The sequence below is a fragment of the Pyxicephalus adspersus genome, chromosome 10, assembly GCF_032062135.1.
Source record: "Pyxicephalus adspersus chromosome 10, UCB_Pads_2.0, whole genome shotgun sequence".
In the NCBI taxonomy this organism is placed as follows: Eukaryota; Metazoa; Chordata; class Amphibia; order Anura; family Pyxicephalidae; genus Pyxicephalus; species Pyxicephalus adspersus.
Window position 1 is genome coordinate 21,650,189 of NC_092867.1, and position 25,717 is coordinate 21,675,905.

The following is a 25,717-nucleotide window of genomic DNA, read 5'->3' on the forward strand; positions in this document are numbered from 1 at the left end:
AATGTATTGCTACACACCTCTAAATCATTAAATTCAGATGTTCTATTCAGGATCATTGCCATGGAATTATACAATCAAGATTTAGCCATGCAGTCTGCATTTACAAACATTTTATGGAAGAAATCCTCAGGGTTATCCTGAATTCAAGTGTGGTAATGTCAGAGAATGCCACCTTTAGAATAAAGCAGTTCATGAAATTTTGTCCCTGCTAGATATTCTGATCACTGATAACCTCCACACCCCTTCTTCACTATGAAATACCTCTGCACCTCCATCATTGAATAATGATCACCTCTGACCACTGCTCCTGCAACTCACTGCTGTATATTTTTATATATGTTTATATTTTTTTATTATATTTTTATTTATTACATAATATAGGGAGACCTGCTGATGAATGTTTTTAGATCTTTGATTATGCATATAATTGCACAGTGAGTTTTGGGGATAAAGTAGTTTTGCTTTATTTTTATTAACTACATTTGTTCATATTGATTTTAATATATGTATCATGGGGAAGTTTTTAGATATGAATACAGCAAATAAAATGAATTTTCTTGTTTTGGTATTGATTTTACAGACGTGAAAATAAACATTTCTAAAGGAGCCACAGGCAGAAAAATAATCCAGACGGGTTATAATCTTCTAATCCTTTCACTTTTATATCCATAGCTAAAACAAAACTTTGGGGATGAAACTTCTCTTGATATTACAAAAAACGTCAGCTCTTACATCTTCAACCAAACCTTATCAGCTAAAGCAATGAGGAACCAAAGAGTAAATTACCTGTCCATTATCGTTCATTAAGAAAAATATCAATATTGGATAGAAGGACTCCTCAATAGGCTATCTTACAAAAACATAAATGTAAGCACAATTGCTATTTTAAACTCTTTTACAAATCTACAAAGACTTCCTCGGGGGAGGTAAACTAATTACCTTCATGTTCTTGTCAACCAGGTGCAATGACAAACAAATAAGTCAATTGGAAAGCACGATGGCTTGCTACAGAAAAATGATAAAAGCCTGGGAATCGCTCAGGTAATGAAGGAATAAGCATCTGTTATTGTGTTTGCTATGTGATAGTATTTAATTGTGGGAACAAGCTCCCTGTATCACGCCAGAAATCAATATTATAACCTCGGTATATCTTTATGGCTCGTCTCCATCATTACTGCAGACATCTGAAGGAAGCACTGCAGATGTAGAATGTTTAATTTATCAAGATGTTCTTGGGGCTGACGATTCCCCATTATAACCGTATAATCTTAGCGCAGCGTCTGCCAAAACAAGACTATTACATCCAACTTAAAAAGGCATAAAAAGCCTGTTTAACTGTGCAAGTAAATAGCTTCGGGCTCAGGCAATGCAATACTCATAGAAAAAGAGATTTCCACCTATACATGGAGGAAATTCAACAATGCTATTTAAAGTGGACTTGTCACTTATGCAAAAAAGCACATTAAACCTAAATGAATGTTAATAAACTTGAATGTTAAATTTGATAAATAACACAATAACTGAAGGGTTGAATGAATTACATTCCCCAAGGACAATACTGCTCCAGGTCTCCTACAATTATGGTTATATGTCTGAAGGTCCAGGCATTGCATTATGTGACCTGGTATAAAAAGTACAATTGCCTATAAGTCTTGAATGTTAGAGTTAAGTTCAGATATTCAGTGGAAACTGGCATTGGTGGATAGCCCTTGATGGTTGGCACCTTGCCAGCCACCTAGCTGTTTAGCCTCTGTGCTAGTTGCTAACGAACCAGCATTTCAACATTTAAGGGAAGCAGGTGGTACTGAACTACTCAGGTGGGACTCTACATTAGCATACTGCCCCATTCATTCTCTATAGGTGACCACAGGTGAGACGCCATATGTAGCTTCACAACAGCAGACACAGATCACGTGCATGCAGAAGCGATATCCAAACCACAACCTTATCATCCATCTGAATGGGGTGTGTGGTTCACATAACTCTTAAACCTCAATTTTTATTTAGGCTTATGAGCTGAAATTACAATACAAACATTCTTAGATGTTTGCTTATGTGCTGTATTTCTGTCATTATTATTATTATGTCACTAGTACCCTGTCCACCACTATACCAATCCACAAAACCACAATTACAGATAATGCGCCAATGCACATAATTCTTTTTTACCACTGCACTATTGTACACTGCCACAATCTCCACAACTGTACCAAAGCACATCATCACTTCTACCACTGTACCAATACATTACCATTTTTTCCACCACTGTACCAATGCACACTACTACACTTTTCATATTGTACCAATGAACACTAACATCCTTTCCACCACTGTACCAATGCACAGTATCTCACTTTGTATTACTTCATACTACATGCTCTCTGCATACTATCATACTACCACTGTACCAGTGCACACTGCCAATACTCTCCTCAACAAGACCAATTTACACTACCAGCTTTTCCACCACTGCACCTATGCCCACTACCACATTCTCCACCAATGCACATCTTTTAGTATTTAATCTGTAGCAGTAAAGTGACTTTACCTAGAATTAGATGATGAGTTCACTACAGACAGGAAGAATCATTTCCTTAACCTCCCTAGAGGTAAGCCCGAGTGACTCAGGGTAGAAAAAAGTTGCTAAAAGCAGTAACCCCGAGTCTGGTAGGTAGGTAATCTTATGGGAGGTAATAGTAAATACAGCCTTACCTGATCCACCGGCATCCTGCGTCATCCATCGCTGCGATCTCTGTCTTCTTCTCTCTTCTTTCGGCCAGCTTCTGCATCCGATGAGTCACCGGGGAGTTCCCAGTGACGTCGGTGCGTGTGTACGTTGCCGGCGGGGCGGGAAATTCAAAAAAAAAACTGTATTGAATGCAATACATTGGATTTATATGTGTAAAAGCAGTACATTGTTTTCAAGAACATTTATTTTAAAGTATATATAATAGTATGAGTATAATGTGTATTTAAAAAAAAAAAAAAAATTATTCAATTTATTACTTTACATGTTTTTGTGTTTCAAACTTTCTTATACTCTTACTATTATATAATACTGTAAAACAAATTTTCATGAAAAACAATGTACCGCTTTTAGACATATAAAATCGGAAAGAAATGAACCGCTAGGGAGGTTAATCTTCTATCCCACAATAGACAGACTGTAATATTAATTTAGTAGGTAATAGTAACTTTAAAGTAGGTCCCAAGATAAGAGGCTAAAGGTGGGGGTTGATCTGTGGCAGACATTCATGATTATAACCTGTCAGAGAGGTATAGCCTGTACCTAACAGACACATATATATAGTATGTTAGGTCCAAGTTAAGCCTGAAATTTGTGTTCTTCTTCACTGTGAAACAATTGACATGTAAACAGCAGATTTCCTGGCAAATGGCATAAATAGAAATTAGAGAGCCGCAGTATCCAGCTTTGTCTTGTGGCAATTCATCCCACATCATCCCCCTCTTCCTCCTACACATATACAAAGTATTAACGCTCTGTGGTGTTTTAACAAGTCACAAAGTACAAGCTATAGTCACCGCGAGTAATGGATAAAATAGACGCATATTTCACTCTCTACAGCTTGAATAAAGGAATCGAATTTTCAAAGTGATTGTGCTAGCAAACGTGTACATGATCAGCTCATTGGACTGAGGCTTTTTGTATTATTGGGTGGTCTGCGTTGGAGACTTATAAAAATTGATCCGTTGAAATGTTATCCAAAAGCAGCAAGGAAGCCTTGTCTTTCACAGCATGGACATTTGGCTGATGGTTACAGAGCTAAAGACTGAATAAAATGTTTTATCAAGTGCAGTTTTGCCTATTCATTCTTAAGGTGTCTAAATGTGATAAGACGATGAGCACTGATTGCACAATCATACAGCCTAATTAATTTCTTTTAATATCTATGTCAGAAAATATGAACATTTATTATAATCTCTTATGTTAGGTTTTCTTAGGTTTGAAACACATTTTTGCAATTTGATGTATTAGGGATGCGCGCACAATCATTAATGTAATGTTACTTTAACACGGGTCAACACACATTATGTAGGTTGGTGGGTGGAGGTGTCATTCATTTTGCTGATATGCATTGCACCACAATGTATAATAAGGCATTACCATGCCAGAAAAAATGGCAGAAACAAATGGGCTGGCAATGTATTTTACCATTTTTGGTTAATGTGCATTGCCAGCCCATTTAAAATATATAGGTTGCTTTAACTCGCCTCAAGTTAATGTGTGACAAATGTATTAATATGTGTATTTGAACACAATGTCAAGAAAGGCGCAAGTGGGATTGGGCCTTTAGCATGCATGTATTTGAGCAGTGTTTCTCTTTTTTACCATAGGGGAACCCTTAAATAACTTTCAGATTATTAGTGTTGGTCGAATATCTCACTATTCCATTCAACAGCTATTCGATTGAATAGGGGGATATTGTTCGGGTGATCGAACGTTAATTCGAACACCATTAAAGTCAAAGGGGGGAAAATTTGGGGGGGGGTTTGAGACTGTGTAGAACTGCAAGATCAATCAGGGGAGTAGAGCTGACAGTTCCGCTCCCCTGATTGCTCTTGCACCCCTTTACTAGTTGTATGTGTTCTTAGATAGAGTTTCTCTATCCAAGAACACAGGAGTCCTCCCCTAATTGCTCCTGCAGCCCTTTACTAGTTGTTGACAGATCCACTCCCCTTTTTGCTCTTGCAGCCCTAGCATAGCTATAGTATGTGTTTTTGGATAGAGAGTCCCATGGGATCCCCAGGCACTAGAGGCTAAATGTGGACAAGTCTCACCATTCACTCACCTCTAGTGCTCTGTGATTGGCTAGGGAAAGGAAAATCCTGATGACGCTTGAGCTGTTATCAGGGTTTACCTTTCCTCACCCAATCACAGAGCACTAGAGGTGATGAATGGGGAGACTTGCCCTCATTTAACCTCTAGTGCCCAGGGATCCCACACTGACAGAAGGATTCCCATGGCTGTGCAGCTGTGGGAATCATCCTGTCATTGTGGGATCACCTGTAAAAAAATAAAAGTTAGTTACACTAATCACACATTTAATAAAGTACTTTAAAATTAAAGCCTCTTTTTTTAACATTTTTTTTTATTACACACGCATTTGCAAAGTCTAATCCCGTTTTTTTTACGGTCGGGTCTATCCAAATTCAAACAGCCATTTTCAGGTCGAATATAAAGACAACCCGAATTCGAATACCAACTACTATTTCCACAGCTCCCAGTACATTAGTATAGTAGAGTAGGAAGAATGCCTTTTATATTGCTGACCAATGGGAAGAATGTCACCCTCACAGACAACTAAAAATATCATTCATGACACTTAAAGCCACCTGAGAACCAAAAGTTGCTCATTGCTCAAGGAATCTCTAGCAAGCTCTGGAGAAAACCTTATTGAGAAACACTGCTGTAGAGTATAATTGGACATGTCTGTGGCATGGTAGAGAACCGCATCCAGTATACCACCCCCACATGTTCACCCCGACATTATATTGCACCACATCAATATTGGGTCAAATGGCCTGTAGGCCTTGTATTACAATGTTAAATAACAATAAACTACAATACCAAATACTAATACCAAACCATAAAAACATAACATCGATACTATAAAACCCATCTTTGACATAACATTCTTTTTAACCCTACCCTGATACCCATCCTAATATTTTGTTTGCCAGTCCTCAAAGGCCTCCCCCCACTACCCCTTAGGGTCTGCGCCACTATGATAAATGCTCCCAGCTGCATCCTCATCAGCTCAGGAACGATATCACTAATACTTACAGCCCCAACCCAAAGCCTTTGCAACCATACTTTTTTAAAATCACATTCAGGAGACTCCACACCAGAGAGGGATCTCCCATCCATTTAAACCATTACCAAGGACCAAATTCCCCTAAAGACCTCAGTCACCACCACCTCACAACCAGAATCCCCCAAATCAAATGGGCGGGTGTATTAACCTCAACCTTACCATACTTTAACCCCACCCTACCACTACGTCACCTTACCACTACCTCCTAACTAACATCTACTTAACCCTACCCTACTCCCTTAACCCAGCTTTTATCCAACCATCAAAATCTAAAATCATCTCTGTACTCAGATACATAGACAGTCATTTGGACAGAACAGATTTCAGGTTACTTCTCTCTAAAATGAGTCACAAGAGTTCATTTACCTAATGAGCAGAGAATTTTCTTTTTGTAAGCTGATTGTCGATTTTCCTTAGTGAATGAGGTGAAAATGCATTTTTTATTCATCCAATTACATGCAAACCAAAATCCTGTTTATTAGTTTATTTTATTTTTCCTTTGTACAGAATTTTGTAAAGTCAATATTGACCACTCTGTGGAGTCCATTTACAAAGCACTGTATGGCCTCTGAAGCAAGTTGTATGCAAATAACATAAATGAAGAGAAAAAAACAAGTTGGGATCTGACTCGGGTCACTTGACCTGTCAAACCCACTCATCCAATCACAGAGTTCTTTTTGCTGTGTTAAACACATTGTAGGCTTAATATAATACCCTGCGTTTTTTATAAATGGCCTTTAAATTGCAGGCTTACAGATTGTGCTGTATAGCAAAGAATAGATAATGGCTTCTGCTTCCCACTATGAATACCCCCCTAAGTGAAAGCTTTCCAATCCGCCAGTAAACCAGCTTTGTTGCCTTTACTTTTTCTTCCTAGTTTGGAAACATTTTCCAGTATACTAGCAAATGTTCAACCTCCGATGAAAAAAAAAAGTACCCATAGATGCCAGCTCCTGGATTCTGTGCCATATAAAAGAACAATGTAGCATGATACTACCCCACTCCTTTGCAATGCCTTCTCATCAACTGTCCTGGCAATTGAAGTATTATTTTTACGTTTTGGCTTATTCTAAGTTACCAAAATGTGACAGTTTCTAATACACAATATTTTATTTTACAAGACTCTTATCCAAGAAGGTGTACCAATGCATAAATAAAGTTCTTGCCCGACGCTTTTGGATCAAACTACTGTTGCAGGGAGAACAATTTAACTCAATTCAATTAACTAACCTAATATAACTAACAGAACTAGATATCTGATAACAGTTAACAGTGCAAAGTATACAAGGAAAAAAAAAAGTCAAACTGACCTGCACCGGACCTATTGTACCTAATGTTTGAACCTATATTTAGAAATGGGTTCAGAAAGCCAGGTTTTTGGGCAGCAAAAGATTATTTTTATTAACGTCAGTTGAATACTAAATAGAGTTCCACTGTCACATTAAAAGTAATATACACATAAATTGTTGTAAGTGTTAATCATTCATGTGAAGGAGAAAGTATTTCAAAAGTATCTCCACTTCATAACATCTATGAATGATCCATAGCTTGACCTCAGAAGTAGAAATGGGTTTCTACATCAACCCAATTCATAAGATCGGTATAGCAAGGAAGTATTTCTTCCCCAATAACCAAGTGCATTTAATAGGTAGGAAAAAAGTTAATGCAGTAGTATTAATATTCTTGTTGAAGCTCATTATGAAACGAGGAAGAAAAAAACAAGTTATACACTTTAAACGTGTGAGATCATACTTACTTACCCATTTAATTGTAAAGCAACTCCTTGATTTGACCCACTTAGGAAACCCGATGAGCATGCAACATTATGGCCCTGTGAAAATGATGGGTTCTATCAGGAAAGGCCTCCAGTCCCACCCGTACTTGCAGATTTTCATCTACTTTAGAAAAGGTGGCCTTACACAGCTATTCGCGTGCCATTGATTTTTCTGGTTCCTTTTTCATTTTCTGAATACATTTCCAATACATACATATATTAACATCTTGGCTCAATAGTGCCAAGTGGTGGACCCACTGTGTCACCAACCCAGTCGGTGGAGAGGTGCACGGGGTGCAGGGTCTAAGCAGTAGCTTAGTCTTCTCCAGAGCCTTTTAGAGGTGAGGTTGTTGTGCGGCAAGCTACTGCCAGGTTACGGCCCTTACGCCCACCAAGGCAGGTGACTGCTAACAAGCAGGAACCAAAAAATAGTGCCAGAGGGAAGTCCAAAAGAGTAGTCAAACGAGCCAAAAGGTCAAACAAGGGTAGTCAGGAAACAGGCAAAAAGTCAGGACAAACAAAGAGTGGTCAAGAAACAAGATGGGGTCCATACACGGGTAACACTGGAACAGTATGCAGGAACTGGAAAAGCAGAAACCTGGGAGTAGAACCACAGGGAACTCCTTTGTCCAGGCAACTTCCTGTTGCCAGGCCACTTACTTAAGAAGGGGATGTCAGGTGATAGGTGTAGGTCATGTGAGCCGCAGACACCAATCCCACCAGTGGAGGGAGTGCTGGTGATGAGATAGTCTCAGGTGTTATTCAGATGCCTGTCTGCTGAATACTCTGGTTCTCTGATGCAAGGGAGCAGCTGACAGAGAATCACCTGACCTGGACTAGGATGTGTGCAGAGTGTTGGATCCAGAGGCAGAGATGGTGCTGGAAGCAGGGAACTACAAGGAGGGTGAGCAAGAAGGAAGCACAGATGACCTAGACATGTGGGGATCTGTGACACATCTTTTACATTCACTTATAGTAGGTTTTCACAGAAGTTAATGATCCAATACAAATCAATTTTGTATTAATCATAATGTAAAGGACCACAAAACACAAATTGTTTATACAATGCACATACACCATACACACTTACTAAAATTAAAAAGGCACAAATCTGGGTAAAATAAAGCCTAACTCCAGGTAAACTACAAAACAACCTATGCAAAGGGGATTCCTCACCCCCAGCGAAATGGGTCACTCATTTTTATCTAGGGGAACCAGTAAAAAGAAAGTAGTTGGCACTTCTGGGTAAGCATTTGACTCTTCTTCCCTGTGACAGTAAGGCTAGGTTCAGACCTGCCTCTGGATCAAGCTGCCCCCTTTATTCTCTATTGGGATGCCACGGATAGAAGCTTCTTGTAGCACCTACCCCAGGGCAACTGTTCACTGGCATGAGGAAGCTGTAACTGCACTGCAACCTCATTGGAAGTCTAATAACAGTCCACAAGAAGGGAGTCCACAGCTCTTTGTTTGGGGTTACATGAAATGGAGCTTTTACAGAGATTCTTTTTTATAGACGCAAGTAATGCCGGGAATTGTAGTAGCGGCATCACTTGCGTCTATGGACCAGGGGCCCTTCTGCCTATGTGTGGCCCCGCATTTGACTGTTTTATAGACGCAGGGAATTGTAGTAGCGGTGCTATTTCAGTTTCAAGTTTGGCCCACGACTTTGTCTTAAGTTTTTATTTTGGCCCACTGTGTATTTGAGTTTGACACCCCTGCTCTACACGGTTTGACTGTATAAACAAACACACCAAGGGCATATTATACATAAATCACAAAGTAAGTAAGAATATGTGTGCTTGTTGTCCTGTAAACTTTTGCTTTGCTTTGCACTTTTTATGGCAAACAGGTTACTTTAAGGTTCCTCAACTTTTATCAAACACTCAATGTGTAATTACATACATCTTCATACAACCTATTGTTGATCTTGGCAGGAAAGTTGAATAGTGGCTCCCTGTTGTCTACTTCTTACCAAAAGATTCATGGTGTTTAGTAAATTGCTGATACTGTAAAAACACCTTGTCAAAAAAGTATTCTTCTTAGACAAGCTTTTGAAAATGCTTGCATATTTCTTTAAATAATTATACCCTTTTTATATAAGATAATTTCAGCTTAACGTTCACTTCATTAAATCTATGCTTATAGTTCAAACAGTCATGTTTACTGGCGTACTTGAACAAGCAATGAAAAATTCTTCCACAGTACCACAATAAAAAGGGCAGGGATCAAATGCATTATAAGCAGCAAAAATGCTATTTATGTGACTCCTTTATTGCTTGTTCCTCATTAGCAACTGCCATTATCTCCTCGAATCACTAAGAGCAGCTATAGAGAAACCAATTAGTCTCTTTGTAACAAGGAAGAAGGATTTAATCATTGATTATCTGTCCACCGGCTATATTGCAGAAGACCCTCTCTGTCTTCACCCTCTTTTCTCTGCCCACTATATTTCCATGGTTACATCGTCATTATTTCTGGGTTTTATTCATGCATTTGTTTTGATGTTATTGCCTCCCAATAAAACACAAACTGTATGGGCCAGAAACCCTATCATGTAAGTGGATCCATATAAAGTAGTCTTCCAAAGCAAGGCTGACGTCCTGTACAATAATCCCACTGGAAAAAAAAGCACTGTTTTATATATATATATATATATATATATATATAAATATATATAAATATATTTACTTTAATGAAGGCCTTAATAGAAGCATATATTTACAGGCCCCAGTCGTTTTCAAACATTTACCACTCCTTTCACACACCCTCTATTTCTTTCATTCCCCCTCTACTCCTTTCAAACTTTTACCACTCCTTTCACACACCCTCTGTTTCTTTCATTCCCCCTCTACTCCTTTCAAACGTTCACCATTCTTTTCACACACCCTCTATTTCTTTCATTCCCCCTCTACTCCTTTCAAACTTTCACCATTCCTTTCACACACCTTCTATTTCTTTCATTCCCCCTCTACTCTTTTCAAACGTTCACCATTCCTTTCACATCCCCTCTATTTCTTTCATTCCCCCTCTACTCCTTTCAAACTTCCACCACTCCCTTCACACACCTTCTATTTCTTTCATTCCCTTTCTACTCCTTTCAAGCTTCCACCACTTCTTTCACACACCTTTTATTCATTTAATTCCTCCTCTACTCCTTTCAAATGTCCACCACTTCTTTCACATATCTTTTAATCATTTAATTCCCTCTCTACTCCTTTGAAACTTCCACGACTTTCACACACCTTCCATTTCTTTAATTCCCCCTCTACTCCTTTCACACACCCTCCTTTCCTTTCATTCCTCCTCCATTCCTTTTACACTTCCACCACTCCTTTCACACACCTTTCATTTCTTTATTCCCCCTTCTTCTCCTTTTACACCTCCACCACTCCCTTCACACACCCTCCATTCCTATTATTCCTCCTCTACTCCTGAAGGCTTATTTTTTATATATATTATGACAAAGGCTGGCAATATATTGGTTAAATACCTGTTAGCTAACCCACTGTGTTTTGTAATAGTGAACCCTTGCAAAGGCAATGCGTACTCCGAGAGATGCATACTACTACTATGAGAAATACGTCATCCCTGTAACTATTGGCATTGTGGATAACCTAATTTAAAAAGGACAGAATCCTGGAAGTCTGCTAGTCCTCTAATATAAACAAGCTTCAGGTGTTCTTTTGGGCTCCCTTAAGACTTGCTGTCAAAAAGCACTCAGTTAGCTGTTCCTATGTGCCCCTGTTCAACTACTATTATTTTTTATTGCCAGCTGCAGCATCTGACTACAACTTTGTCATGCAGTTGAATGAAGTTGAGTGCAGCTGCAGTGTGGTTCTTCTACTACCATTCAGTTGAGAGCAGAATGTTGGCATTAGAATGCAGTTGAGCTTGTAGTAGAATGCTGAAATGGTCCTTAAGCTTTATGTAAAAAATGAGGCTGTGATCTTCTAAAATCCATACTCTGACAGTACGAGGAGCTACAGACATAAATGGTGCTCTATAACTACCCATGATACTCAAGTATCATGCTCAAAAATATGAAAATAGTGTAATGCCCATAGCCTGGGCATAGATGCATTTTACTGTACTGTACAGTTAGATGCCAATGTGCCCAAACATTGCTTTTGTCACATATAAAGGTAACATTTATTAAAGAATAGAATTACCAGCATGTTAAAACTAATTTTCCCAACAACTAAAATATTAACAATACTTGTAAAATAAATATTCTTTGTAAATTAGGCACTACAGCCATCCTGCAATGCTTAATGATAAGTAGTAACTGATTTCCTAAAACATCAAAACTATCGTATTTTTTTTCCTTTCTTTTGGGTGAGGGCTTGGCCATAAACATTAAAAAAAAAGTGGTACCCTGGCACTGAATGATACATGCTGGACTAGACAGCTGTATGAGTGTATGCATGATTTAAAGGTCTCATCCTATCCCCAAAAACTCATATACAATCATTTGCAGTTCACAGCATTGCAGGTGCTGGAAGTCAATTAAATAATTCATATACCACACATAAAATAATGTTAGTACTATCATGTAAAATAGCATACTATAACACCTAGTACATAAAAAAATGTAATATATTTAAAGCCTAACACATATCCCTGACAACTGGGTCCTGCTCTGATTGAAGTTTTTATTGAAAAGTATATATTGTAGACCACCATCTACAAAGGTATATTATTTCTACTGGTTCAATGTTTTCTTTGGTAACTATTTTTTTAAATGGGCAGTATATTGCAAGAAAACTGTACAAATAGTTCTGTAATATTTTGCTATATGTGTATAAAAAATAAAAATAACATTCAGTTTTACAGCTTTGTCCAGTTATTTACAAATCAAAAAACACATTGGCACACTTTGTAGAACATACAGTACCTTGCTTTTATCATACAGGGCATGGTTATCCAACATCATCTTCTTTTCGTGGGATGCAAATCTCCTCAAATCTCTTTCAAACTGCTGTAAAAGGAAAAAAATTAGTGTGGTCTTCTTCTTTGGCATACAGTGGTATACACATACCCGCATACACATACCCACATCAGATTTCAGTGCTACAAAAACAATTATTGTAAGTGTCAGGATTGGATTTACTATATGGCAGGGGCTCAGACCTGCAATGGGAGAGTGTTCGGATTCTGGCGTCATGACATCACTCATTTGAGTGACACACGGCTCCCCGTGCATGCACAGTCCGGAGTCCATAGATTTAGTGGTCCTCGAGCTCCAAAAGTTTGGGGACCACTGCTATATGATAAAGTGTAGATAGCATGGCCAAAGATGTAGCTTTTACCTATTTAATTATTTGCGGAGGACCCATGCGCCCTGTTGGAGTGCGCAACATGAATGATATAAAATCAGCACTTATGCATATTCCATTTCAAATGATGGGTTCAAAATGACTGTTAGTGAGCGTTATTGGGGTCAAATCTAGCAGGATGACTCCAACTGGAGTTTGGATCCTAGGAACTGGAAGTAAATATTGAACCCATCATTTGAAATGGAATATGCAAAAGTGCTGATTTTATATCATTCATCTTGCACACTCCAACATGCCCACAAAACACATGTTGGTGATTGCCATTTACAGAACAAGTTATATCTTACTCTGGAGTTCTGGTCTTTCTTCATGTTTTGTGCTCATATAAATGTAATAAAATTTTTATAGTGTTGAAAGCCAAGTTAGGACTAAATTGCAATTAAACAATCCCTTGTTAAAGAGGTGATCTAGCAGATCTAGTTTTTCTTTAGACTACTATTCTATTGGCTCCAGTGGTGAAAACATGGGCTCTGCTGGTTGTATTTGCATTTAATGTATCATTAAACACATAGTTAGGTCAAAACTAGAGGTGTATGCGTACACCGGCCACTAAAATGCTATTGCAATGGCTGAAACCCTAGCCACTCTGCCAGACAAGTTCTATCACACTGGATGGCACTAAAGTTTACCCATTCTCTTCACCTTCCAGCATATCGCCATTGGTCAGTGACACAATTGAAGTGTAGGAGCAGAAAGAAGTGGCTAGTACCTGAGCAGCCAACCTATAGTAACATCCCTGAATGACTCAGTAGTTTTTGTAATGTTCTAAATCAGTCCCCAGCTCTCCCTAGATTTAAAGAAAACCAAAAAGAAATCATCACATTTTTTAACATTATTTAAAAGAGTGGCTATCCTATATACTGTATATATCCCATATTAATATATTAGAAAAAAAGTTTTTTTTTTAATACTTTTTAAAAAACTTTTGGGGCGGTCTGGTTTTGGGAATAAGAACCTGGAAGGCTAAAGACGGCCATGGGAAACGGGGCCTAATGATCAAAGGCCCAATTTTGGGAAGGGCCCCTGACACTATGGGAAAAACAAGGTGTTTGAGCTTCAATTTCAAATACCATTTTGGAAGGTTACTTAAAGTATTTACCACCTCTTCTTTGCTAACATAACTAAAATAAATGACTGGGGTGGAGTAATATTTGTAACCTAGATATTGTTCTTTCTCTGCTGATTACTAGAAGCACCTCGACAGAAATCAATTCCCAGAAAAAAAATGTAGAGCACAGAAAATGTAAGGCTCTGTAGAATCTGAAATTAGTTTGCATGTGCAAACTGCTTAAAACATAAACTTATATGTAAAAAAATAAACGTATTTGTAAAAAGTTGCATTAAAAAGTTGAGTTAAACTAGCCAATTAGGTTATCGAGCTGATGGTCCAATCTGCTTAAGACTTTTTAACAAAAGTGTAGTACAGTATAGGCCCGGATTGTAATGGATTGTTTAGATAGATTTTGGCATTGCACATAGACAATCTAAAGATTTTACACAGAATATGAAGTATAAGGACAGCTTTTGTGATACATCTAGATACATAGGCCTTTGAAAAAAAAGTCTTAACTCCCAAAAAAGAACTTGATATTATAGATGGTTAGCTGAAGGCTGATTAAAATACCAGGTGAGATGATAAACTATTTTAGTCCTGTATTAAAAATAATTGGCCTGCCAGGATTATCACTTGACAAGACCATGCGCCACTTCTCTCTTAATTTAGAACATTAAAGAGCAGCAATTTCAGGGGAGCTGTAGATATTTCATGCATTTTAATCCTGGCTCATATCTACTTAATGTGTTTTTCCCTGTATGGATTAAAATAAAAAGGAGCATTATGAAGCATGTCGTTTCTGCTTGAAAAAATAAAGCTTTTCTTGTTTCTATACAAACATGAAATCTTTGCATTTATAATAAGAGCCAATGTCATTATTCAAGGCTTTTCTACTTAAGATAACAGACATTTCCAAGTGAAGTAGAACACTGTTCTTAGAATAGTACTTACTTATGTAAAATTGCCCAGCCACAGCATTTTATCAGACAAAATAATGTTCTTTCTGACCTTCTCTGATGACACCTGGTCATGTATGGGAAGCTGAGAGATATCTGTTCAGAGAGTCACCACAATGTAAGACAAGGCAAGGGCAGATCCTTCTCACCTGCATGTTTTTAAATCTATATGATTGTTCTTGTGATATAGGCTAGCCTTAGGTATTTCAGCAATAAGGCCTACAGTGAAGGGCTGTACATGTCACTGTTGGTCTTTATGGATGGGCAAATGGTGACCCTTGGAAGAAGAGGCGTTGACCCTCGTAAACCACCAAGATATTAACAGCTTTGCTGCTACTGGCACAATGATCCTTTAACTTTGTATGCTGTATTTACCAGGTGTCTTGCCTCTACAGGATTTTAAAGGATTGATAGTCTTGCTTTAATCGTAGATTACTGTCACAATTTTTGCGGTTTTCTGCAGTTACTTTTGTTTAAGGGTCCAACACACAAATATTTACTATTCTATACATTTGGAGTACAACCCCCTTCTTTACATTCAAACATCCATTCTATACATACCATTCTTTACATATGCAGCCCTTACATGCTTCGACTTCACTTTTTTGGCCTTTTCGAATAATATTTGACCAATACACTGACCTCTCCTATACAGCCCCTGGAATCCACAGAGGACAGATTTACTATGCTGGTTAAATTACCTTTTTTTTCCTTTAATATTCAACTTCAGCAGAAACCCCAATTGAGTTTTGAATAGAATGGGGAAGAGTTAGGGCAGACCAGGGGTGTTGTGGGGTGAGCACGTGTGGGAACGTCATGCTCCCACTTTTTTCAGGAATAGACATGCTTGCCTACTCTTTATTTGCAAAGAATTCTTTGGTTCTTTGCGGCTCTAGCCAGGAGAAGGACCCCGCTGGGCCACAGCCATGGACCATGTCTCCCGTATGGAATTGCAGGCTCAGGGCGATGGGCGGGTTGTCTCTTTAGTACCATGACCATGACCATACCATGGAAGTTTGCTTGCTCGCCATGGATAGTACCAAGCCCCCTCTTCTTTTTTTTACCACTACATCCCTGGGACAGACTGTGACATCTGATATGTAAATTCATGAACCTGAAACCATTAAGGAGCCACTTTAATGAACACAACCTCTGTGATGAGATACCAGGGGGATTGGAGGGAAAGCAGCAAAGGGCAACTGGAAAATGAAGTCTCTTCCAATTTTGTTGTTGGCTACAACTTTGCAGGGGCATGAAGGGGCCATTAGTAGATACAGGTAAAGCCTTATTATTCATACTAATAAAAGCATGTAAAGTATGCGGGGATAGCTCTACAGACAAATATTATTTATTTTTATAGTTAAGGGTCAAAGGTTAGGATGAATTCAAGTGTTATAGTGCTCAGGTCATGGAGGTGCATGGTTCCCATGATACATGCATTAAAGAACACACCATGCGTGCCAATCCCTGGCTTAGTGTATGTGTTGCATTAATCCATCTATTCAAGTTTAAGCTTTGCTCAATCTATGCTATTTTATAAAAAGTAGAAAACCACAATGAATAGAGCACTCACGTATATGTGTTGTGTGGTGTGCTACAGAGCAGGTCCTATTTACTGTGTATTTTTGTAAAGATGCTATTACCAGTTCATTGCAATAAACTGCAAGGAACATACAGTAAACCTTTTTTCTATTTTTAATTAGATAATTTAGCTATCATGTTTCTTTTAACATCAATTTAGAATAAACATCAATTTATAATAAAAAATAATGGTTTACACTGGATGTGTATTCTGAGCTATGTATTTCATTAAAAGGCAATTAATTGGCTGGCTATTGTAACCTCTTGATATCAGAAAGGCAGATGATAGCGGGCTACTGTAGGCTATCCAGAGTACAGAAATAGATGCAGATGATGGATGGGGTGTCAGAGATGGAGGGGAATAACTGCAAGACAATGAATTCATGTTTGCCATGGGAAAATTGCATCTTACTAGAAAAAAAGTTATTACAAAGTTGTAGGTTGTGGGAGTGATGATGAGCAGCATTTACTATTCTAATGTGGCCTTTTTTTACAGTACTTGTTATCATATAAAAGGAGAAGTAAACAAATTGCAGCCTATATAAAGATGATAATGGTAGCAAAGGAGCCTACCGAGTGATGGCACACTGAATGACAGAACTGTGATTTAAAGGGTTTGTGCACACAAAATATTTCATACTCTCAGAATATTGGTAATGATGGACAATATAGCTTGAAATATGCATAGGCTCTATTAATGATCTACTCACATGAGTTTGTTACTAGGCTTACAGGATATGTGTGCACCTGTCAATAATACATTGTATCACTAGTCCCCATTCTTGCAAAATGCCCCCTCCAAAGTTTAGGCATGTGGTCTGGAACAAGATGATGAGTCCACATAGTAGTCCTCAATTTCCTGGCAAACCAGGCTGCATACTTGGATAAGGGTCTCCTTGGAATGACATTGGGCAATGTAATGATAAAATCACTAATAATGTTGCTATTGGTAAATTTCACTTAGGATTCACGCTTTGTCAAATTGAAACTGCATAGAGCACAGTAACAATGCAAACATGAAAGTTTGAAAAACTCCAATAATATTCATACTTTCATATATGGCATGCTCACAATGTATAATCCCAAAATAATAAAAATAGGTGACAAATGGAATCATGCAACTAGGCAATAAAAATGGGACTTTCCATAAATGTCTGTTGGATAAATCTTTCCACTTGAGAAATAACTAGCAATGAAAACCAGAGATTCTTATCTTTCCATACTTTAGTCACATCTTTACAAAATCTAGTTAGAGACAGAGCTAAAAGAACTAAATATCTTTCCAGAAAGATATTCTCCAGGATAAAGTTACATTATGTCTACTTCCTTAGAAGCTTCCCAGTGAATAAAAGTTCATGGTTCATTTATTTCCACTGGAGAGGGGATGTGCAAAACTCTATGATCATCAGATTTGCTCAGGTGGGCAAGTTGTTAGAAAAAGTGTTTTGATAGATAGGCATAGAACTAAAAGGGTAATAATAACATTACCTTCCTTAAGAATCACTTTTTCACCATAACAAATTGAAGAATGAAGCTTCTCACACTTCTTTCACAAACCTCAGTAAGTTAAAGGAGAACATTACAGAACACCCCTATTTGTATATATGAAGAAGTATAACCCATAGATATTTGTATTAAACAACACACGATTCCCTAATTATGGAAGTTAATCTTATTTGCAAATTTAAATTGTAAATATCAAATCTCATTGGACAGATCATGAAAATACACTGGGAAAAAAAAGTTTGAGTCTTGCCACATTTTAGACTTAACATTCCACCCATCTTTTCCACTTCTACATATTTAGCATGATAGTGGCTTAAAACCCACCACCCTGACCACTCTTCCCCAACATTCCTGGCTAAATCCTAATCTCTCCCTCAAATAGTTCCCAGTCCACCCTCCCAGTTGAATATTACCCTTAAGTATTCTCTTTTTACTACCCTGAGCCAGGGTTTTCTTTTCTGTTCTAGATTCCTAGATTCATGTTTTTATTATTAACCTGACTCAATGTATTCTCTTCAAAGTACCCTGACCCCTATTATCTTTATATAACCTTGACCCAGGGTATTTTATTTCATCACATATTGAAAATGACTAGAGGCTCCAAATGAAAACAGACTATGACCAGGTGGAAAAATCCCACTTACCTTCAATCCCCCAAGACAGTCGATCCGTCGGGTCCCGCGTCATCCCGGTATCCATCTTCGGGCCGACACACGAGGTGCTGCCATGTTTTCCTCTTTTTCTGGGTTCTTCTTCCTACATCACCCGACACAGGTGCGAGATTGGGTAAAAAAAACTTGCCAATCTCACTGTGCATGCTTGTGATGGGCAATTTTTTCCCTTTTGATAAAAGGTCTCCTTCTGTGCATGCCTGAGATGCTCGGGCATTCACAGAAGGAACCACCAAGAGCCTCCCAGGATGAGTGAGGTAGGTATCCAGGAGGCTCTGCGCTCCCATTCATTCCCGATCGCCTAAGAGATCGAGAATTAAGGGGGCTGTACTGAAACCTTTTTTTGCAGTTTGTACTTAAAAAAAAACAAAAAAAAGTTTAACAAAAAAACTGAATTTTTACTTTAAATAAAAGGGTTGTCTACCCTTTTATGTAAAGTGAAACTTCTGAGTTTAGGTACTCTTTAGCTATGAACTATGCTGCTTACTCAAAAAAGTAAATTATCACTCTGGATGGGATAATTCATTTAGCTTAGTGAATGGGGTGAGTATTCACTTTACAATGGATACTAATTTATTGTAAAAAAATATTTTACTTACACATGATTGAATGGCTGAAGCTAACAGAGCTTTACCTTATTGACTTAGCTAAGTTAATGATTTCTCTTCACTTTGCTATACTTTGCTATATATCCTTTATTAAATCAACCCAAGTGTAAATAAAGTATTGACCCTTTTAGAGTGTTTCTATGACAGTGGATCATTAAATTTGAACTCTATAGGCCTGATTTATTAAAGGTCTTCAAGACTTGAAAAGTTAAATCATCATGGAAGAACCAGGGTGATCCAGCAAACATAGAATAAATCTTGAAATATATGTGGTCCAGGATGTGCCAACTAATAGAAAGTACATTTTAAGAAATGCATTCTATGTTTGCAGTCTTGGAGACCTTTTATAAACCAGACCTTATGCTTAGCAAATCTGAAACCAGAGAAAAAGAGAATACTAAAAAGAGTCAGGCAGTGGGCATAACATTGTAATATACAGATGATTATGGAAAAGAAGAAAGTTAAAAAAAAAGATGAATGATAAAAATAGGTTATTCATTGATTTTTCCCTCTGCCTGTAAATGCCTGAAAGCCAAATGGCAGTTGTGCTTGTCTTGGTGTAAATAACTGTGCAGCACTGATTAAGCCTGGGAAGCACAATATATACTTTTATCTCCACTCAAATATAATAGTATCACTTTACTTGGCTAATGTTAGTTCTGTCTGTCTGCAGCTTTTCTCTAATTATAGTGTATGTATGCTGCTTGTAACACACTGTGCAATTGTGCATCTGCTGGGGGAGTGTGCGGCTTTGTGCACACAAATTCATATGAACAATGTTAATGATAATAACATCTCTAATCTAGAGATTCTTTGCACTTTTTCTTACAAGAAGTTCCCATTCTTTTGGGTTATAGGTGATACACTGATTGGCTTGATAATATACTAACAAATAACATCTCCTAACAGCAACATATCTTCTCTTGTGTATCATTTAAATGATTTGCAACCATGTATGTTACTTTCATTGTTTTTTTATTACTTAAAAACAAAATGCAATAAAATGTATATATTTCAATGGCTGTTAGTGTCAGATAAAATGGAAAATGATCCATTAAAGCCAACTGGCAACTAATCAGAATAACTTCCATGTGATTGTATGAATATTTACAAGTGACAATTCTTTATTTTGGTAAATAATCCAAGTTTTGTTCCCCTTAAAATACAACCATGACAAGCTGTTCATAGCTTTATGGAAATGTAAATGTAAATGAAATGTATGTATATCCATACCTGTGAGCCTGTCCAGCCAAGAATTGCAAAGGCATATTGCTCATATGGGGTTACCACCAGGTCTACACGAATAGCTTTCCAGCTCCTCTGGGCTTCAGACTTATTAGGCTTGTGGATGTAAGTATTCTCTTCTTCTTTCTGAAGTTGGAGAATCAGAAAACTCTTTTGGAAGTGATCAAGTGAATCTACATATCTGCTGGGGCGTTTTGTGTCATCAAATGTAGACTCCACGATGTCATGGAAAAGTACTAGGTTCTGGAAATAATAATAACACAAAAATAAACAACCCATACTGTAAATTTGTAAAATAAGTACAAATATGAAAACCTTTAGATTAAATCTATTAGTACACAAATACAGCCATGGTGGCAAGTCCTATGTTCTCTGTCTGTGAATAATGTGCGTGTAGATGCAGCAAATCAGTGGCCTGGACATACTGTAGATTTCATCTTTTAACCAAAAGATTTATCACTTTGATAATTGATTCTTTACCAGGGAATATTTCAGTGAATGTCTGATTCACTGCTTATAATGAGACACCTTATTGTAGTCATGTGTGGGTGAAAACAATAATCTGTATATGGCTGGCATTGCTTGGATGAACAGCCCCCCCTTGGCTCAATAACATGGCTGGATAGATGTCAGCTAATTATATCTGTAGAAAATAAATCCTGGATGATTTATCATTGCAGAGAAGCATCGGTTATTTATGGAAATGAAATATTGCTTACCATTTTTTTCAGTGAATTAATGGTTTTGTGCAAAATTTGAATTTCATCTCTTTTCTGGGGACATGTAATCAGAATATCCACATCATGACCAATATTTTTACCCCTGTTAAAAAAAAAGTATTGTATAAGGTAGTTAAAAAAAATACGCTAGGCCAAAAGAAGGGTTTTGTTTTGTGCAAATAAAGCCCAACGTCACACTGCACACTGTTCTCAATTAATGGGACCGCAGCTGTATTCATTGAGAAGATCCCCGGCACTAGAGGTTAATTAACCTCTATTGCCGCAGATCACAAACTGTTCTCAATGAATGCGATAGCGGCCGCATTCATTGAGAAGATTTCGGTGGCACTAGAGGCTAAATGGGGAAAAGTTTCCCCATTCATTCATCTCTAGTGCTTTGTCATCAGGGTTGAGCTGAGCTGTCATCAGGGTTTACCTTTCCTCCACCAATCACAGAGCACTGGAGGTGATGAATGGGGAAACTTGTTCCCCATTTAACCTCTAGTGCCCAGGGATCCCACACTGACAGGAGGATTCCCATGGCTGTGCAGCTGTAGGAATCATCCTGTCATTGTGGGATAACCTGTAAAATAATAAAAGTTAGTTACACAAATCACACACATTCAATATATTTCTTTAAAAAAAATTTTTTTTAACACTTTTTTTACACACGAATTTGTGCCGTTGAATCCCGTGTTTTTCGGATCCGAATTCGAACAGCCATATTCAGGTTGAATATAAGGACAACCCAAATTCGAACACAAACACTAGATATCATATCCCTGAGATGTTGTATCATGCCAGTCTATACAGGCAGGCATATCTTCTACAGGTACATGCAGAATTTTTATAAATCCCCAATTACTTTGAGGATTTGTGTAAAGCATTTTGACATTTGGGGGAAGTAATTTAAATTTTCTTATATTTCATTATTGAATATTACTAAAATAGGAAGGGGGTCAAAATGGAAAAAAGCTGTGAAGCTGTGTTGGTTGAACACAGTGGAGTTTGGACTTGCTGCCCACCAGGGAGGTAAGTAGTCAGAATAGTAAGGGGGGTTTAAGGGATTATGGGTTTGTCACAGATTTTATTGTATGGAGTAACAGTGTAGGTTAACCTTGCTGTTAGATATGCCATATTCTTCACTTATAGACTTCATGTATTTAGATCAAGCTTTGATGTTTCCAAGTAAAGTTTGTGTTGAACTTCTGAAGACTGGTATTAGCAGCAATGTGTTTTGAAATGATCTTTCTCTTCCCATTCCAAAATGTTAAAAGGTAATGTCTAGTAGGTTATTGCTATTGATACTTAGTATGGTGTATATACTGGAGTATATACCTCACCTAAATACAAATAGTTGTCTATTAGTATAGTCTGAAGGGCCACCATCTGGTAAGGGGGGCATAACAGTACTTCTTTACCAAGCCCCAGTCAAAAAAGCTTGACTTTTGCAATGCTGGAACTTTTAGAAATGGGGAAGGGCAGCCCAGGAAACGTATCTGGTATGGGGACCATAAATTTGTGATGGTTCCTGCTTGTCTGGGAAGACCCTGCTCACCTCTGGCAGACCCCAACGCTAGTAATGATGTCACTAACATAGCTAAGCAAAAACAAATGAATACCAGGTTTGTGGTCACTGGAGCAGAAAAATAAGTATTTGTATTGTATCGCTCTGCATTAGGAATGGGGAAAGCAAGTAAGGGAGAAAGCTTCCCTCTCAGTAGCCATCATTCTATACATTGAGATGGAAGTGAAGGAACAAAGGAAGACAACTGGTCTGCATATGGGATGGTTAGTATACGGGTCATAAGTGCATCTGGCAGTTGTTCTTACCCCCTTCCATAATAGGAGCAGCTGCAGGACACATTAGTAACAGGAGACAGAATCAGCATTTTCTACCCAAGATTTAGTCGAACAGTTTTTCCTGCTTTCTCAGATAAACGTAACTATATTCGGATCAGCATACAGATATAAAGTTCTACTTGATTTTAAAAAAGTGAATTAAATGGTTAATTAAGCAAATATCTTAAAAAAACTTCCCTACATACAGTTAGTAGGTCCAGCATTTGTCTATTTGTGCTTCAGGAATGTGTGCAGTGTAAAAGCTGGCACAAATGGGAGAATATTTTATCACACTTCAAATGATACAGATTAGCTGTAAATGATTAGAGCCTATTGTTTTTCACAGCTTTACTCCTACACAGTTTTGGTTTCTTGCATCAAAACTGTGTCATGTCAAACAGCATGTGAACTAACTGATCGCAACTCAAAATGCTTAAAAAATGCTTTAATCTAACTATAAACATATAATTTAGGCAAACAATTTAAACATTACTAACCAAAAAAACAAACATAAGAAATCAGCAATAGCTTGATGGCAGAATGGGTTGTTCTAGGCGGAGGGGCTACTACGACTTTAAATTAATAATCACATGGGACACTTTGCTTTTTATTTAGCAAACATTTATTATCATGTGGTTGTATCTAAAATGACTCTGTTGTTTTCTGAAGAATAAAACAAATTTTATGTGTAAAATAGGAAGAATAATACCGGTCCGGCCATGCTTGGCTCAGATCTTCACTCTCTTGAAGACCTACAAACTACAGTAAAACCTTCAGCATCTGACAATTCTGTGAATGTTGAAGGACTGCATCATCTGCTGTGCTCTGTGGTTCCAACCTACAGGCCCTATGTTACTACCCAATACCGTAGTGATATAGGAACTGGCAAATAAAAAATGCAGTGCTGGATGGTGGACCAGACATCCAATGCATCCTGAAGCATGTTGGATACAAAATATTCTTCAGACAACAATACAGTCTAAGGTAGGGCAATGAAACAGATGGGTTTTATAGCTCTCTTTTTGCATTTTTAATTCTGTATGATCACAGTGAGACTAAGTGAGGCTGAACACTTCTGGATGCTTGTTGAGTCATTGCAACAAAAAAGAAACTTTTGTTCCAGCAGTTTAGGCAGTAAAACTAAGTTAAAGTAAGTCTTTGCCTTTTAAACATGGTAGCACCTCTAAGACCATTGAAATAAACTTGAATACTTAAAAATTATTTTCACAGTGTTTTATTAGAGGCCCGGTTGCAGCAGTGGTTTGTCATGGCACTGGGACACTCCATGCAGAATCTCAGGTAGATGTCCTGCTTGACTTCTTCAAAGAACTCAAATAAGAACATTTTCTGGATGCCTTCCAAGCAATTTTAAGCATTTGAGAGGACAAAGAACATCTTTGCTTTCATAGTGCTTTTCAAGGTTTCAATAAAGCCCAGAAACCACTGTAAAGAAAACCTCCTGTAGCCGCTCCCAGGTGCCCGCTCCTAGAAGTTGAAATCGTGATCCCGGGAGCATTTACCGCACAGCAAATTGACTGTCTAAATGTAGTCTTATTACATATTTCTAGTGATCTGACTAATATAGTAGTCCAGATGAAAAAAAAAAGCTCATGGCTTCAACCTTAAAACCAGTACCTCAATGCTTAATAGATTTAAGCTCATGAATAGCCAAATCTATTGGAATTTTACAGTCATCATCGGAACAGTACTTTACTTGTTCACTATTCTATCCAAAGCTAGGTTTTGGATTTAGACACACTTTACAAGTTAGAAAGATATTAATAAAGTTATTAGGGATGAGCAAGCAAGTTTTTAAAACTTGATCTCGAGGTGAATTCGTCCGTTCTCGCTTACTGAAATTGTAAGCGAGAATGGCCGTGTAATTGCCGTAAGTGTAAATTTGCCAATTGTGATCAAATATCAATTAAAAAAATAATAAATTGCGGGCCGTGCTGATTAATGAATGCAGCCACGGCTGCATTCATTGATCAGCTCAGTGTGCGATCCCCGGCACTAGAGGTTAAATGGAGACATGTCTCCCCATTCTAAACCTCTAGTGCTCTCTGAACCTCAGAGAGCAGTAGAGGTTTTGATTGGGGAGACTTGTCTCCATTTAACCTCTAGTGCCGGGGATTGCACACAGGATTCCCAGGGCTGCAGTCATTCATGGAAATCCACTGCAATGCCCAGGCACTAGAGGGTAATTAACGTCTAGTCCCGGGGATCGCACACAGGAGGATTCACAGGGCTGCATGAATGAATGCAGCCCTGGAAATCCTCATTTACTGATTCACTGGAACTTCCCTGCAACTCCGAAAGTTTCCAGAGAATGCCAGAGGCATTCTCTTTTATCCCTATTGTGTTCCAATTGGCAACATTTCATTTTTTTCCATCCAGTATTTATGTATTTACCCTAATGGATTATTACATACATTTATGACATTCTTAATCAGTGTTTCCCAACCAGGGCTCTGTAGAACCCCACTAGTAATTGATAAGGTTCCTTAAGCAATGAGCAGTGTGTGCTTCTCTTGTGTGTGATCTTTGTGTGGCTATCTGTAAGGGTGACATTCTTCCCAATGGTAAGC

General features: G+C 37.9%; 1 protein-coding gene across 1 annotated transcript in view; it reads right to left on the minus strand.

Moving 5' to 3' along the window:
- Positions 1-25,717, minus strand: part of DNTT (DNA nucleotidylexotransferase) — a 176,225-nt gene that overhangs the window by 31,472 nt on the left and 119,036 nt on the right. The window contains exons 8-10 of the mRNA XM_072424484.1: positions 21,288-21,390; positions 20,557-20,811; positions 12,506-12,589 (exon numbers count right to left, since the gene is read on the minus strand). Coding sequence (XP_072280585.1) covers positions 12,506-12,589; positions 20,557-20,811; positions 21,288-21,390 — 442 coding nt within the window. The remainder of the gene's footprint in view (positions 1-12,505; positions 12,590-20,556; positions 20,812-21,287; positions 21,391-25,717) is intronic.